Genomic DNA, 16,193 nt, shown 5'->3' on the forward strand with positions numbered 1-16,193 from the left:
AATTTTGCTGATGAGTGACAAGTTTGCATCCCTGCAACCCACCCCCCAAAAAACTTTTCCCATAAATTTAAAGTGTACATAACTCAATATAATTTCACAGGTTGGACCACAAGGTTTTGAATTCTACGATATAGTTTGTTTTAAGCAACGTTTCAAGAAATTATATATATCAAATAATACTCAAGTAGGCCTAAATTACAGATACTTAAAATTATTGATACTTATAATGACAGATAAAAACTTCCCAAGGCCTCCAAAACCTTTAACATGAACACTGTAAAAAAGATATAATTCCTTTTTTTGTACCTAAGGTACAAAGTTTTAATTTTATTTTGACAGACTCTCTCAAGCCCACTATTTTGGCAGAGAAAGGGGTCTACTTCATATAAAGTACACTCCAGGCAGCCTTGTTAACCCACAATGCAACATGACCGTGATGTCACATCAACAACTTGCATGGTGTACAGTTTTCAAATCTACTTTGATGTCTGCACAGTGCAGCATGTGACTTGGGACGTTAATTTTAGCCCGTGGCATTGTAATTCATGTGTACATTTGAGTAAACAATATTGTGAGAAAAAATGAAGAGGACATAGAAAATCTAGATGAAGAAGTTTATTGTGGTAGCAGTGACAAAGCACATTTAGTACTTTGGGTTCAGTGAAGTAAGATTGAACCCTGAACAAAGTCAGTCTTAACATTTTATACAGTTTCAAACCTGTTTTCCCACCCCTAACGCTGTATCCCCTTTAAATGAAAACCCAAATGGAAGGGACCGCTCTTCATTCCCATTTACCCAAGGTGTGCTTAACCAAATGGTCAGAAATGATGTTTAAGAAGATGTCTTTTAATATCAAAGACCCCTTTGATCTGTGTTGGTTCTCGAGGTCTCACTGCTGCTCCCATACTATAATTAAAGGAACACGCCCACATTTTGGGAATTTAGCTTATTCACCGTATCCCCCAGAGTTAGATAAGTCCATACATACCTCTCTCATCTCCGTGCGTGCTGTAACTCTGTCTGACGCAGCCCCCGCTAGCTTAGCTTAGCACAAAGACTGGAAATGCATGGCTCCAGCTAGTATACTGCTCCCAATAAGTGACAAAATAACGCGATCATTTTCCTATTTATGTGTTGTGATTTGTATAGTCAAACCGTGTACAAATAACAAGGTGATATGAGACACAGCGATCTTTTAACAGTATACATACTGAGAACTATATTCTCTGAAGACGAAGCACTGCCGCATGGGCGGAGTGATTTGCACAATTCTGACCGAACTCTCTGCTCCTCACCAGGGGCTTCTCGTGTGCTGCGAGCAGATCACTCCGCCCATGCGGCAGTGCTTCGTCTTCAGAGAATATAGTTCTCAGTATGTATACTGTTAAAAGATCGCTGTGTCTCATATCACCTTGTTATTTGTACACGGTTTGACTATACAAATCACAACACATAAATAGGAAAATGATCGCGTTATTTTGTCACTTATTGGGAGCAGTATACTAGCTGGAGCCATGCATTTCCAGTCTTTGTGCTAAGGTAAGCTAGCGGGGGCTGCGTCAGACAGAGTTACAGCACGCACGGAGATGAGAGAGGTATGTATGGACTTATCTAACTCTGGGGGATACGGTGAATAAGCTAAATTCCCAAAATGTGGGCGTGTTCCTTTAAAGGGGCAGTGAATAAAACAATCTATTTTAACTTGATATTTTGTTATATATATATATATATATATATATATATATTGTCCTTTTTACTAAAATATAATAGTTTTTGGCACCAAGTTTCACTATTGCTTTTTTAGAGATCGCTTGATATGTCCTGTTGTAACATCCGTGTCTAAACACATTGTTTTAATTTACTAAAAACATTAAACAATTAATAAAGGTGCAACACTTAACAATACAACTGATATATAACGATAGAAATATACGAAGTTAGTGATAAGGAAGAACTTACCAGCCGCGATTTAGATTCTGATGCCTGCTTACTGTGTTGTATACGGTAATTTAGGCAAGTTGCGTTTGAAAGGTCCAACACTCAACAAAGCTTTTTTATCAAATAATTGTGGTATGTAACGTTACGTGTATGTAAGAGCAACCTCACAAGCACAAAAGAAATATACAAAGTTATATACAAGACCTACCAGCCGCAGTTTAGATTCTGATGCGCGCTTACTGTGTTGTATATGGCAATTTACTCACCCCGAGTTTAAAGTTTTGTTTCTACTTTACTATACGTATTGTCATTTATGTATATCAACATGTGTGTTCGGTTGCTATTTTTACACATTAATGTTTTTAAAACATTTCCCCACATGTAATAATGGTGAATGAAACTGTCCAATCATAGCAGTGGGCATTTACGTCCAGGTCTTCAATGCGGCCCGCCCCTTCAAACGAACCATTTTTCCAGACAGCATCAGAACCATATTACAAAATAGCATATTACTTATTGGTTTTGATGTTTTTGAATGTAAAAACCACACGAACATCATAAGTAGACCTCAGACAACAGTATAAAATAATAAAATCGACAGGTTCATTGCCCCTTTAAGATAATACCACTTTAATTGATATTATCGATGTATTGCTTGGACTGAGCTTACCTCTACCTCTATAATAATCAAGCTTTTTAGGGGATAAGCTTGTTTTAATATCTAGGTTGCCGTGGAATCTGTAGAAGCAGTCTATAAATACTACATTAAAGGACATTAAAAAAGTGGATCTAAATGCAGACAAGAATATACTCGAAGATAACAGATCAGTTCTGTTTTAGACCTACTCAGGGTTTGAAATGGCAGAAATTCACTGGGGGGACTCCAGATTGGGAGGGGGTATATTATTTCATTGATGGGTTTAAAATAACTAATTACATTTATTAATTTTATGTTTCCTCCTAATTAAGTTTTTATGACGATTTAACACAGACTTTTAAAACAATAAAACAAACATAATGCTTAACTTGTTTTATGTTGTTTTAAATGGTGTCTACTAACAAATTCTTTACCAAACTGAGTATCATTAAGGTCTGAATCATCTCATGCCGACTGTTCCTCTACATCTATACCTTCCCGCAATGGAAACAAATATGCTCCTGAATGTTGCAACTGGTAAGTAACCAGTATCCCTTTGGTATTATTTACAGCTTCTCATCAATGTGCGCCATCTTCTGGTGCTTCCTCAGGTATGACACTGATCTAAAACTCTTCTCGCACTCAGCGCAGTGGTACATTTTCTTTTCAAAGTGTTGCTCCATGTGCAACTTCAAGCTACTTTCCGCACTCAGGCATTTTCCACACTCAGAGCATTTGTAGACTTTAATCCCTGCATGAACGTCTTGATGAGTTTTTAAGGATTTTTGGCGAGTGAAGGTTTTGTCACAGATGCTGCAGTGTAGCAGGGTCTTGGAGTGAATCATTTTGTGTAACCATAGCGAAGATGAAGTCTTGAAAGACAAATTACATTGAGAACACTTGTAAGGTCTTTCATCGGTGTGGATCGCTTTATGGCTTTTCAGGGTATCGAGTCTGTTAAAGCTCTTTCCACACTTTTCACATTGGTAAGGTTTGTCCTCAGAGTGAATGACTTTGTGTTTCCTCAGCGAACTGTTGAAGCGAAACCTCATATCACAAATTGAGCACTTGTACCGTTTTTCCTCTGAATGTACAGCCTGATGTTTGGTGCGATCTCCTGATGAATGAAAGCTTTTGCCACATTGCTCACAGCTGTAAGGCTTCTCTTCACTGTGAATACGCTCGTGCAGTTTTAGGTAGAAGGGAAGTTTGAAGGATTTGCTGCAGTAGGTGCACTTGTAAGGGGTGTCAGAGCTGTGGGTCTTTATGTGTGAGGTCAGATGGCTCATTCTTTTGAAGCTTTTCTCGCACTGTGTGCAGTGAAAGGGGCGGTCGTCCTTGTGAATGACCTGATGAGTGTTAAGTACCTGCTTCGTTACGAAACTCTTCCCACACACTGAACAGCTGAATGGTTTGATCCCCAAATGGCTATTCAGGTGAGTCTTCAGCTCATCCTTTGTTATAAACCCTTTGTCACATTGTGGACATGGAAAAGACTTTTCGCCGGTGTGGGTCGCCTTGTGCTGTCTCATTGCAGCTGCAGTGTTAAAAAGCTTCCCGCAATGATCACACTGATGAGGCAGATTTCCACCATGCAACTGCAGGTGAGTTTTTAGGCTACTTTTTCCAGAAAAGCATTTCCCACATTGAGAACAAGAGAACGGCTTTTCCCCTGTGTGGCTCCTTAAGTGGGACTTCAAAGACATCTCTTCAGTGAACTTTTTGTTGCAGTAAGAGCAGTTAAACAGATTCTCACCTGTGTGCAGACGCATGTGTAAAGCGAGCTTATATTTGCCAGCATAACTCTTTCCACAGGTGGAGCACTGGTGCGGCTTTCTTAAGATGTGCACCTTCTCGTGGGCTCTCAGGTCAGATTTTCTTTTGAAGCTCTTGCCACATTTTGGGCACAGGTTGGACCTCAGTGAAGTAGCAGGAGGTTCCTCTTCACATTTATTCTGCCCCAGCATCACATCTGCATCGACCTCCTCATCCCTAAAGGCATAAATCAAAGGTTTTGAAGAGAATGTAAAAGCTGAATCTGTGAAAGCTAAACTACGCCTATAAGACAGTTAAGACTGTTGAATTTAACATTTTTTATTTCAAACTGTTTATATACAAAGTAGAAATATTGAAGCTCACCTGGTTTTACTTGACTGCTCCCTCTGAAAACAAATAAACATGTTTAGTAGTGCTCTCTGCTAGGAAGTGAGTTTGATGCTAAACTGCTATCTGTAAATTTTTCCTTTAAAAACGTAGTAATTAAGTGCATAAAATTAGTGTTAAAACTGTCTCATCACCCTAATTTGCATTAGAATGCTCAATATATGATTATTAAAGCAACTCTAAAGAGTTTTTGCTCTTTGCTCCCCCTACAGGTTGGAAGCGGAATTGTCCATTACCACTGTCGTAAATAATTTAGCCAACTGTAGCAAAGCTGGCTCTGATTGGATTGTAGGTCTGCCTTAAAGCAAGTTTTTGTAGGTTTCACTCGAACTACAGGACTTTCCAACCTGATGGTTGGAAAGTTCTTTAGTGCGGTTTTGGCCGATAGAGGGCTGCAAAGCGAATTTGAAAGTTCACCCTGTTTCGAGTGAATGAACGACTGAAATTTTTTTGGAAACGTTATTTTAAAGTAAAAAAACCTCTTTAGTGTTGCTTTAAGCTTTTCTTTTCGTTTTAGTTTATTACTTATATTCATAACTGCATTGTGGTGTTATCTCACAACAGAGTTGATTATTGAGTAACTGTCATTTCTCCTGACATGAGAGATCTAAAGAGGTAAATCTTAACTTTGGATCTAGGATTTAACATTTTTGACAAAGCATAAATTATCACTCTAAAATGAAAATATCAGAGATCACACTGAAATCTGCTGTGTGAACATTTCCATACCCATAAAAAGCTATACAACTTTACCGTTATAATGTTGCGCATAATCTCCACCTGAAATCACAAGCCAGATGAGACTTAATACATTTAATATTTCTTAAGGGAAATGGTGAGTAGGGTATAAGATTCGGATAGTCTAAATATGCTTTCCAAAGTGAATGAAGTCCGATATCGCGTCAGTGTACGCGAGCCGCTGCAACGCACAGACGCAGAGTCGTATAAAAATAGAGTTACGACACTCACATAGACGACCGTTGTAAGAATGGAATGCGGAAGTAACAGCGTGTCATGTAGTGACGCATAGTTACAAACGCAGCACTGAAGCCCATTCATTTCAATGACACCTGCTGGTAAATCGATGAAATTACCGTTTCTCTTTACATTTTCAGACATTTTATGAATATAGTCAACAGGGATATTTTATGAACTCTGCTGTAGGTAATGATTATCGTTAATAATAACTAGAATTTTTTTTATATTTTAATGAGTTATGTATAATGTGTGAATAATATAGATTTAATGGTTTAATATTTTATTACTGGTGGCCATCTACTTTATACTTATCTTTTTTTTATATATTACGAGTAACACTAGGGGGCAACAGCGACAAGCTAATGCCTTATAAGAAAGTCACACTGCTTCACAATGCTGCTATGCGTTTCATTGTGTTTGGTAAGTAATACGAGTGATGTATCCTCGAAAATCATGTATAATTATATTAACATTTAATGTCTACTATAAATACAATTAAATATGAATTTAGTGTGTTTCTGTTATGCTTCACTGTTACAAATAACCGCGTTGGCGATCTTTTTTGTGATTTTAATATAGTAAAAGTGTAGGAATTATGTTTTTAGCAGATTGATAGCCATTTATATAGCCATATTTTTGCTATAAAAATAAAAGATAAACTGTGTTGCTGTAGTTGGTATAGATAACCACAGTTATCTTTGGGTCATCATTAACTGTTTATCTTTATTAACTGATTTACTGTATTTCCATCACTCCCTAGTAAAAAAAAACGTTATAAACATAGTAAGTATAGTGATCAATTCACATTACAAGCTAATATTTACCTAAAATAGCTGAAAACCTATGCAAACAGATTGACAGCCCTGCTTGGTTAGGAACTGTAGAACGTTACATGAATCACGTGACCGCGCGGCGGCGAGATCAAAGCGTTTCGTAACTCTCTTTATATGACTCTGCACGTCTACTAGCGCGTTTGTTGGGCTAGAAGGGATACTACATACAAAATCTCGTGTAATCTGGCCGGATGAGCGCTGTTTTCATCCTACCCCAAACCTAACCCTAAACCCATAATTTCAGGAAATGTATCCGTATATGTATCATATTCTAGCTAAAACAGCTGTTTATCATCATATTCCTACTCCAAACCTAACCGTAAATCCAACATCTCGCGAGTTTTGTCCGTACCTGTATCCCCTCTAGCCAGAACTTTCCAGCGCGACTGCTCAGAGCGGATCGCGCGCAAACCTGCGCCGAGGAAATCAAACATCACAAACGGTTTGATACCCTCAACATCAGAAACAACACTAACGAGTTAGAAGACAAGACAAACAACGCTGCATACACAAAAAAAAAATAAATGGCACATTACGTTGTTTTTATTCTGTAATAGCACTTGCATATCTAAATCCCACTTTATTTTTAAACAACGGTGTTGCTCACAATCTGTCAAATGCTGCTTTGCAAGCTATAAATGAAACGCTTTTGGTTATTGAGAAAAACGGAAAGGGTCTTCTCGAAATCCAGTACTGGTTTCCTGTTTCAGTTAAAATGATGTCACGACTCACGACATAAAATAATGCTGCACGTTCCAATGCACTTCGGCTTTTAAAGTAATAATGAAAGTGTGTTAAATAAATGCGCGTGCCTTTTGATAAGACAGTCCTACTTCTTTTAAAGATCATTCATGCAGATAATATGCATTTTTTTCTTGAGTGACGTGCAATATGCAGCACACTTACCATCTTACTTTCTGCATTCTTCACATGATTTGGTTTGATGTTTCTGCCATCTGAAAAGTGAGAAAGACTAAAATCCTGCAGAAGCACAGAACAGTGAGTCTCCATCAAACAAACAGGACAATCCAGAGTCTTGTTGAACTCCCAGTAGCTATGTACGCAGCTTTTACACAAACTGTGAGAGCATCTTAAAACAACCGAGTCTTTTAAAGAAGAAGAGCAAAGATAACAGTCTTTCAGGCGTGATATTGAGGAGATAGCCATGTCACGACACAGGCAGGACAAAAAAAGAAAAAAAATCCTTGAAGATAAAGATAACAGATTAGTTATGTATGGATGGACAGATCGACACGGGTCTTCGACACACTAGTGCAGTTTAAAACAGTGTTCCGGAGCATTGTTTCAAATGAAGCTGTCACGTGACCTGTAGAAAGCCGCTCACTTCGATTTTTTTTTAAAGTAGGCTATATGGGATATAAACGGAGCTGATTTAAGTCCCAGGCATCACAGCAGAACAAAATATTCTTCATATGTACTTGCATTTGTATTTGTGGTTTTTAAAATGTGCATGTTTGTAAGGAACACACAAAAATTGTGCAATAAAAATATACAGTTATTTTTTTTGGTGAAATATACGATTTACAAGGTGAACAGACAAATGTTTGATGCAAGTAAAATGAAAAACAAAAAGTCTTTATTGTAAAGTTTTGCAAAATACAATAAAATTTGAAAAACTCACACACGAGCCGCCGCAATCCTGCTAATGGCGTGTATTACATACACGAATAAACCTTAAACATCCCCAAAACATCATCTCAGTTGGTGTAGGAATTTTTATTGACCACCAGATGGCGATGTAGAGCGCTGCCTCAAAACCAGAAGCTTGCATATGTTGCTTCCGACCTATTTAACATGCTATAGAGTTCATCAACAAATAAGTCAACCTAAATACCTGCAAATACTTTTTTAAATGTCAAGTGCTTTACAAAACTCGATCATCAAATGTTTCACCATAATCCATTAATCAGATTAATCTTTAATACAAATGAGGAATTAGATTCATGAACAGACCATCTTAAGCAGACATGCACATTTCTTAAGACATTTAGGCTAGCATTACCACAGTCCTATTTCTATTAATTTTTTTAACCATTTCAGTTTACCCTCCACTAAACATCATGTAAATGTGCAAACTGGCTTTGACAAATATATTTATTTCAGTATATTTGATTAGTCATAAAAGTTTTATTTTAAAGTAATAACTGACAGTAATAAAAAGGCTGAGTTTTTAATGCATTTCTTTACAAATTCAGAACCATACCTATACATCCCACTGTTCACTATCCATTGGGAAACTTAACAGTAGAGGAAAAACTCTGAAATGTTTACTAAAGCAAAGCTGTGTGAATGAATAAACAGCTTTACCAATCATTTGAGAGCACATTTAAAAACATGTAAAAGTACCTTTAAAAGCCTAAGAAAATTGCTGTATGGACTTATATGAACATTTAGTACACAAAACCAAATTGCTTGCATATATAATAAAACTAGGCAAATATACACTGGTGAATACAAGTAGCTCCATTGCTCAGTAGTTACAACCGTTCACTATAAAGTGATTTTCAATGGCCAGGATGCTACCTCAGAAACCTTTGTTTATCCACACACACACAATTTATTTTAGATATCCCATAATATTGGATAACTAAGTGTGGGAAAATAATTTCAAGTCATTGTTTTTGTTTTAACTAATTATTATTATACGGTATGTATCTGTTCACCTCAATATAAAAGAAACAAGCAAGGTAATTGAGGCTATTAACTGGCTTGTGGTCCTTTGTTCCATTGGGCAAGTTGGTGACCATTAGAAAGGACATTTACTAAAATAACTCCAAATGCGTTCATCTGAAAGATAATACGGACTACCGGCACATCCGGGAACTTGACTGTAAATTTCGTCACTGACCCTTTCTGGGGGATAAAAAACAGACCTTCCATTGACTTCAAAATAGCGCAACAAAGCAACGTTTTTACACTGACGGCAGGCGTAAATAACTTATGAAATCACTCAGATTAAACACGTTGAGTAATTATCTGTCCACCCTGCCGGCCACAGAGCCCGCAAGACACACCAACACATTCAACTTGATCAATACAAAAACATGTCTCCTTCATTCTCACAGCGTCAAATTTGTGTAACAACGCCATCCAGTGATTGCTGGAAATATCGCTAAGCCAGTTAGTTGTATGACTCGACGGAAAAGTGCACTCATCACTCTAAATATAAAGACATAATATATGAATACGAAGTAACTTTCAAATACAAAGTAAAATCATTCACTTGCTTCCCTGTTGACTCGATGAGGTACGAGTAAATGTCCGGGTAAGACACCTCTGGCCAATAGGGAGCGTTGTTACACAAATTTGACGCTGTGAGAATGAAAGGGACATGCTTCCACTATGACCAAATCAAATATGTCAATGCATCTCTCGCGCTCCACGGCAGGCAGGGTGGACAGACAACTACTCAACATGTTTAATCTGACGTAAGCAGAACGTCCGGCTGTGTACGAACGTTGCTTTGTTCCACTATTTTGAATGGAAGTCAATGGAAGGTCTAGTCTGAATTCCCCCAAAAGTGGGCGTGAACCTGTCAGAGACATTCTATGACGTTGCGCCGGTTGTGCGTATGGACATATGTATCTCGGATTGCTTGAGGGTGAGTAAATCATGGGCTAATTTGGTATTTGGCTGGAATATCCCTTTAAGTTCAAGTTTACCCACCTGACACAAGTGAACAAATTGTTTTTACTGCCCATTTCACATATAGGTTAGAATAAGTGACTTTATTGAAACAAGTATGAACCTTAAAGACTATACAGAAAAAGGTTTTGTCATCATAAACAAAATGCTAAATACAAATCATTATAGAGCATTTAAAAAATGTATGCACAATTTTTCCTAAGAATTGCTGTTGGTGAGTAACCAGTTTTCCTTCAGTATTAAAGCTGTCACCGCACTTGCAGCCCACGTATGGCTTCTAATCAGTGTGCACTTTTTTCTGGTGCGTATGCAGGTAGACCAAGGAGCTGAAACTCTTCTCGCACTCGGCGCAGTGGTACACTTTCGTTCCGAGGTGAAGCTGCATATGCAGCTTTAAGCCACTTGACGTGCTCAGGCATTTGCCACAATCTGAGCATTTGTAGACTTTGATCCCTGCATGAACGTCCTGATGATGTTTGAAAGTGTCTTCACGAGTGAAAGTTTTGCCACAGGTGCTACAGTGAAACAGAGACTTGAAGTGAGTTTTTTTGGTGTCTCCTAAAATTACTTAAGTACGCGAAGGTCATATCGCATTGAGAACACCTATAACGTTTTTCATTGGTGTGGATCGTCTTGTGGTCTTTCAAGGTAGCTAGCCTTTTAAAGCTCCTGCCACACTTCTCGCATTGGAAAGGTTTGTCGTCGGAGTGAATGACTTGGTGGCCTGCCAGGCTCCTCTCGAAGCGAAAAGTCATATCGCAGATCGAGCACTTGTATGGTCTTTCCTCAGAGTGTACCACGTGGTGTCTGGTGCGATCTCCTGCCGAATAAAAACTTTTGCCACACTGCTCACAGCTGTAAGGCTTATCTTTAGTGTGAACACGCTGGTGCTGTTTCAGGTAGGCGGGAATCTTGAAGGATTTGCTGCAGTAGGTGCACTTGTAAGGGGAGTCAGAGCTGTGGGTCCTCATGTGTGATGTCAGATGGCTCATCCTTTTGAAGTTGCTCTTGCACTGTGTGCAATGAAAGGGGCGGTCGTCCTTGTGAATAAGCAGATGAGTATGAAGTACCTGCTTCGTTAGGAAACTCTTCCCACACACAGAACAGCTGAACGGTCTGATCCCCGCATGGCTTTTCAGGTGAGTCTCCAGCTTATCCTTCACAATAAATGTTTTGTCACATTGTGGGCAACGAAAGGGCCTCTCTCCGGTGTGGGTCGCCTTGTGTTTCCTTAAAGCTGGTGCACTGCGGAAAAGCTTGCTGCAATGATCACACTGATAGGGCAGACTTCCTGAATGCAACTTCTGGTGACTCTGTAGACCAGATCTGTAAGAAAACCATTTCCCACACTCAGAACATGAAAATGGCTTTTCCTTTGTGTGGGTCCTTAAGTGGAAGTCAAGATTTCTCTGTATGGTGAATTTTTTCTCACAGTGAGGGCAGTCGAGCAGCTTCTCACCTGTGTGGAGCCGTATGTGTAATGTTAGCTTATGTTTACCAGTATAACGTTTTCCACAGGTGGAGCACTGGTGCGGCTTTTTTAAGACGTGCACCTTCTCATGGGCTTTGAGATCAGATTTTCTTTTGAAGCACTTGCCACATTTTGGGCACAGGTTGGACCTCAATGACTTAGCAGTAGATGTGGGTGGTGGAGATGGTTCAGATACACTGGGCCCCATTAGCACAGCACTGGTTGAAGAAACTACATCATGTAGCATCACATATGTATCTACCTCCTTGTCTCTAAAGGCACAAATCAAAGGTTTTAAAAAGATGCATGACTCTTTCTTAAAAAACAGTCAAGGCTGGATGTGTGATTTTAGAATTTATGCAAGGAGAGACAATCTTTGATTTTCATAAAACGGAAAAAGCATTTACCTGTTTTCACTTGACTGCTCCTAAAAACAAAACAAACCAAACATGTTTAGAAAAGGTGCTTTCTATGAAGGGAATACAGTACTACAGTTTTCTTACATCTTGATGCTGTCATAGGTTCTTCTCCCACTGACTTCTGCTTCTATTTATGTTAGTATGGATGGAGTGGCTTTATTCAAACAAAGCAAAACTGCCACCCAACCATTGCAAGTTTCATTGTGGTAATGCACAGAAATAAAAATTTTGTGCCAGAACTAAAACCGAAAATTGTGGATGCACTTGGCTGAAAACTCTTTTGGAAATATGGCTAACATGCGATTTTTAAAGGTTGTTGTTGTCAGGTGAATCCCCTGCGATTATGAATGCGATATTTCCCCGCTTTTCAGTGAACTACGGCTTTGTGTAGTAAATGTCGCTCTATCTGAAAGCAGCTGATGGCGATTTATTACTAATCAAGGAACCGGCCTTAAGGGCTCGTTATAGTCGTGCGTAGGTCCTAAGGTGTAGCCGCGACGGCGTAGGTTCCGCGTCGGTTTTCATTTATACTTTTGCGTCGTCCTTTGCGTCGACGTGCAAACACACGCGCAAACCGCTCGTAGGCAGTATCCACGCGTGTAACCACAGTAGCACGTAGCACCGCGACCGTCAGAGAAGAAGAAGCTTGGCAAGTTAACCCACAAACGAAGAAGAAACAGCAACTTGTTGTGTATGATTTTAGAAGACCAGCAATGATGGAAGTAAATAAACAGCGAATTTTGTTGCAGTTTGAGTTAAATCACTCCTAAACTTGCCTCATCTTTATTTTCACCGTCGCAAACGGAAATACCTATGGCGCAGTTTTTTTACCTGACGCGAGGGGTTCTGGTGGACCAATCACAGCGCTTGCGGTCCGCGTAGAACTGACGCGCTGTTAAAATTTTTGCGAGGTGCACGTCACGCTACGAAGAGCTACGCACAGGCTATGGATAGCCTATGCCGTAGCTACGGCGTAGAACTTACGCACGACTATAAATTGCCCTTTACTGACAAGATGCATGTGACGATCGCATGCGTTTAATCGTACATCCCTACTGTATATACATTTTTATATTTATGTATAATTTATATTATATTTTATTATAAATACTTAATATATAAACATATTTTTCCTTAAAATTACGCATGCATCTGTGTGTACTTATATATACATAATTATTATACACAGTACACACACACGATGTAAAAAAAACTTTTATTATGCAAACGATTAGTCGTGGTTAATTGTTTTGCAGCCCTAGATTAGACTTTTTCCAAAGTAACACATCAAAATTGATGAAAATTTTACAATACTAAATACCATTTTTGCATTATTAAAATAATTTAAAAAAAGTAAATATAAAGAGTTTGGTTCTCCAAACCATGATAAACATCATTTTTATAAAAAATTAGTTACCACCAAAATCAGTATTGTATCTGGTCAGTATTAAAAAGTAAATTCTTAATTTTACTCAAAATCCAATTTCAGCTGTGTTATTCTGTCATCTTTTTCTCCCTTTTTTCTAAACCACGGCACGACAAACGCCAGTCCTCCTTTTCTCTGCAGAATGCAATAAATCCGCTCAACAAATCACAGCACACCATTCCACACATTGTAAACAATACACTTTGAATACACACAGAATCCTACTTTGTACTTCGTGATCAACAAACAAACAAAAACAAATACTTTTGATGGCATTGCTAAACCTGTGGTGGTTTTCTGTGGCGGGGAAGAAACGTAAGCCATCAAAATCGAATAATTTACGTGAGAGGCACTCGGGGGAAGGAAAAACGCTGGCTGTTGGTTGTTCTCACACGACAGCATAAAGCTTCTTTCATGCTAACACTTTGACCCCAGGGGATCTTATGAAAAACTTTCCTTCATTTTACGCAAAGTCAACGAAAATCGAGCGGGACCAAAACATTTTACAGTTGATCGATGTCAAAGTTCAGCGACGGCGTCCCAAGTGTGACAGCAGCAAAGACAGTGTTCTTAATATGACTAAGTAAGTGTTTTGATTATTGTCATTAATGTTTATTTTTAAATAAACCACTAGTCAACTAAATTAATATAACATGGCAAAGATGAATGCACATTTATATATTGATTCAATAGATTTATTGCATTTTGCAGAAAAAAATAATCAGTTTTTATAATGAATCTTTGAAAATCAAATTATGGATTTGAATTCCTAATGTTATTATAACCTAAAGATGATATGTGAAACTTTGTAACAGGAAATAGTGGTTTTCATCTTGTCACTTTCTTGGTTTAGAAAACACATTTTTAGAAGTGCAATTTTTTCTCTCAGTACTGTTTGAACTTGCTTTAACTCTGAAACAATGGCAGAAGCATTTGGCTTGCAATATATAGACGTTTAGTGGTAACAACATAAACAGACAGCTTTTGTAGGCCAAACTAAACTTCCGTTAGACTTCAAGAACAACAGAGTCCTCCTAGAGCAGAATATTTCTGATAACAAGCAAAATAAAAACCAGTAAATTACCTTAATTAGGGGTGCGACGATAAATGCCAATATACACTAATAATACATGTCCGATAACTAGTCTGAATCGCACAGCCGCTGTTATGCACAGCTATAATTTCAATGAGCATTAAGTCCTTATCAATCTGAAATCACTGTTAGTTTGTAACATGCATTTAAAAAAACATAATCATTATACACATTGTTTATTATCATGAAAATACCTGAAAGGGTTTGAAGAACAGCAATATAAATATATCCTTAAGACATTTCCTGGAGCTGCGTGTGTATGGTTCTTCGTCTGCAGCGCATATTGAGTTTCTGCACGAGAGCGCCCTCTGGCTTTTGGATGTAGCGGTCTTAATTCAAATCCTAGCTAAAGCATATCAACTACTACACTGAGCATTCAACATTCATGCAAAAACCATGAAAGTGCAATATTTAGAACACTTACCATCTTACTGTCTGCATTCCTCACATGATGTGGTTTGATTTTGCTGTCATCTGAAAAGTCAGAAAGACTCAAATGGTGCAGAAGCACAGAACAGTGAGTCTCCATCAAACAAACAGGACAATCCAGAGTCTTGTTGAACTCCCAGTAGCTCTGTAAGCAGCTTTTACACAAACTGTGACAACATCTCAAAACAACCGAGTCTTTTAAAGACGAAGAGCAAAGATAACAGTCTTTCACACAAGATGGTGAGGCGGTAGCCATGCTGTCACACAAGAGTCAGGGTGAACAAAAACAAGAAAATAATCCTTGAAAGATAATAAAGCAGTTATGCTGCATCAGACCTACTTAACATGTTGTGGTATATCAACAAATAGTTTTGATAATTGGTTAAACTTGACAAAAACTGCACTTTTACCAGTTGATCTAACAGGAACCGATACTACTGAGTTCCTCCTCCTTATATTCTTTAAGTGGTTACAATGCATCAGGAGGAGCTCTGGCTCCATCTAATGGTCATAAAGGCACCTCAGAGAAGACCTTTGTTTCTTTCCAAGCACAGAATTTATTTTCAAAATCCCATGGACAACTAACAAATGATTAAACTGAATGGTACATGGGTTCAGATTATTTAGGCTTGAGGTCACGTTTTTCACTAAGGGGTCAAACTCATGTAGATGTCATACTGTAACCACACCCTCTACAACCAAAAGGCACGAGTGTTGAACACAAATAAGATATTTTGATAAATAATGGTAAGCATACAGTTGATGGTACCCATTGACGTAGATGTCTTGCCTGCGCTGCTGGCCAATAGAGGTCAAAGTCTGCATCTGGTGGCCATCTTACCTCAGACACCTCGCTCACTCGTAGCATTGTGTTTTAATGTTGCGTGTACTTTTATATGACCTTAACTTGCTCAATTTTCTACCAATTTGAAAAGCTCTGTGTCCCTTATTGGCCAGCTAATCTGTACACTGTGATTGGTCTGAATACCTCTGACGTCAGCTGGAAATGTGACGCTCCTTACCAAGATTCAGTTACAATGTCCACGAGTCCAAAAGCAGGAGGAATGATGATAATGGCTGTTTCTCAATTCCAAGAACGCAAAGAACGGACTTGCGTCCTCGTGGAGATCGGTCTTGCC

The 16,193-nt window shown here is 38.5% G+C and overlaps 2 protein-coding genes across 2 annotated transcripts in view; both read right to left on the bottom strand.

The window, feature by feature from the left end:
* Window positions 1-15,516, bottom strand: part of LOC129442830 (uncharacterized) — a 52,794-nt gene extending 37,278 nt beyond the window's left edge. The window contains exon 1 of the mRNA XM_055203118.2: window positions 15,050-15,516. Within this exon, the coding sequence (XP_055059093.2) occupies window positions 15,050-15,310 (261 nt within the window). The 5' untranslated portion in view covers window positions 15,311-15,516. The remainder of the gene's footprint in view (window positions 1-15,049) is intronic.
* Window positions 1,734-10,495, bottom strand: LOC129442828 (uncharacterized). The gene is made up of 3 exons (XM_055203113.2): window positions 7,457-10,495; window positions 4,716-4,738; window positions 1,734-4,568 (listed from the first exon to the last, which is right to left on the bottom strand). The coding sequence occupies exons 1-3, from the start codon at window positions 7,715-7,717 to the stop codon at window positions 3,143-3,145; spliced, it is 1,710 nt and encodes a 569-aa protein (XP_055059088.2). The 5' UTR covers window positions 7,718-10,495; the 3' UTR covers window positions 1,734-3,142.
* Window positions 15,517-16,193: the final 677 nt, after the last annotated feature.

Source organism: Misgurnus anguillicaudatus, chromosome 2, assembly GCF_027580225.2.
Source record: "Misgurnus anguillicaudatus chromosome 2, ASM2758022v2, whole genome shotgun sequence".
In the NCBI taxonomy this organism is placed as follows: domain Eukaryota; kingdom Metazoa; phylum Chordata; class Actinopteri; order Cypriniformes; family Cobitidae; genus Misgurnus; species Misgurnus anguillicaudatus.

Bases quoted from the DNA above. Each gene is read 5' to 3' on its own strand.
- LOC129442828 (XM_055203113.2), bottom strand. From the start codon at position 7,717: ATGGCTATCTCCTCAATATCACGCCTGAAAGACTGTTATCTTTGCTCT. The intron at 4,739-7,456 runs GTAAGTGTGCTG...ATTTGTTTTCAG, and splicing joins AGAATGCAGAAAGTAAGATG to AGGGAGCAGTCAAGTAAAAC. The intron at 4,569-4,715 runs GTGAGCTTCAAT...TTATGCCTTTAG, and splicing joins GAGCAGTCAAGTAAAACCAG to GGATGAGGAGGTCGATGCAG.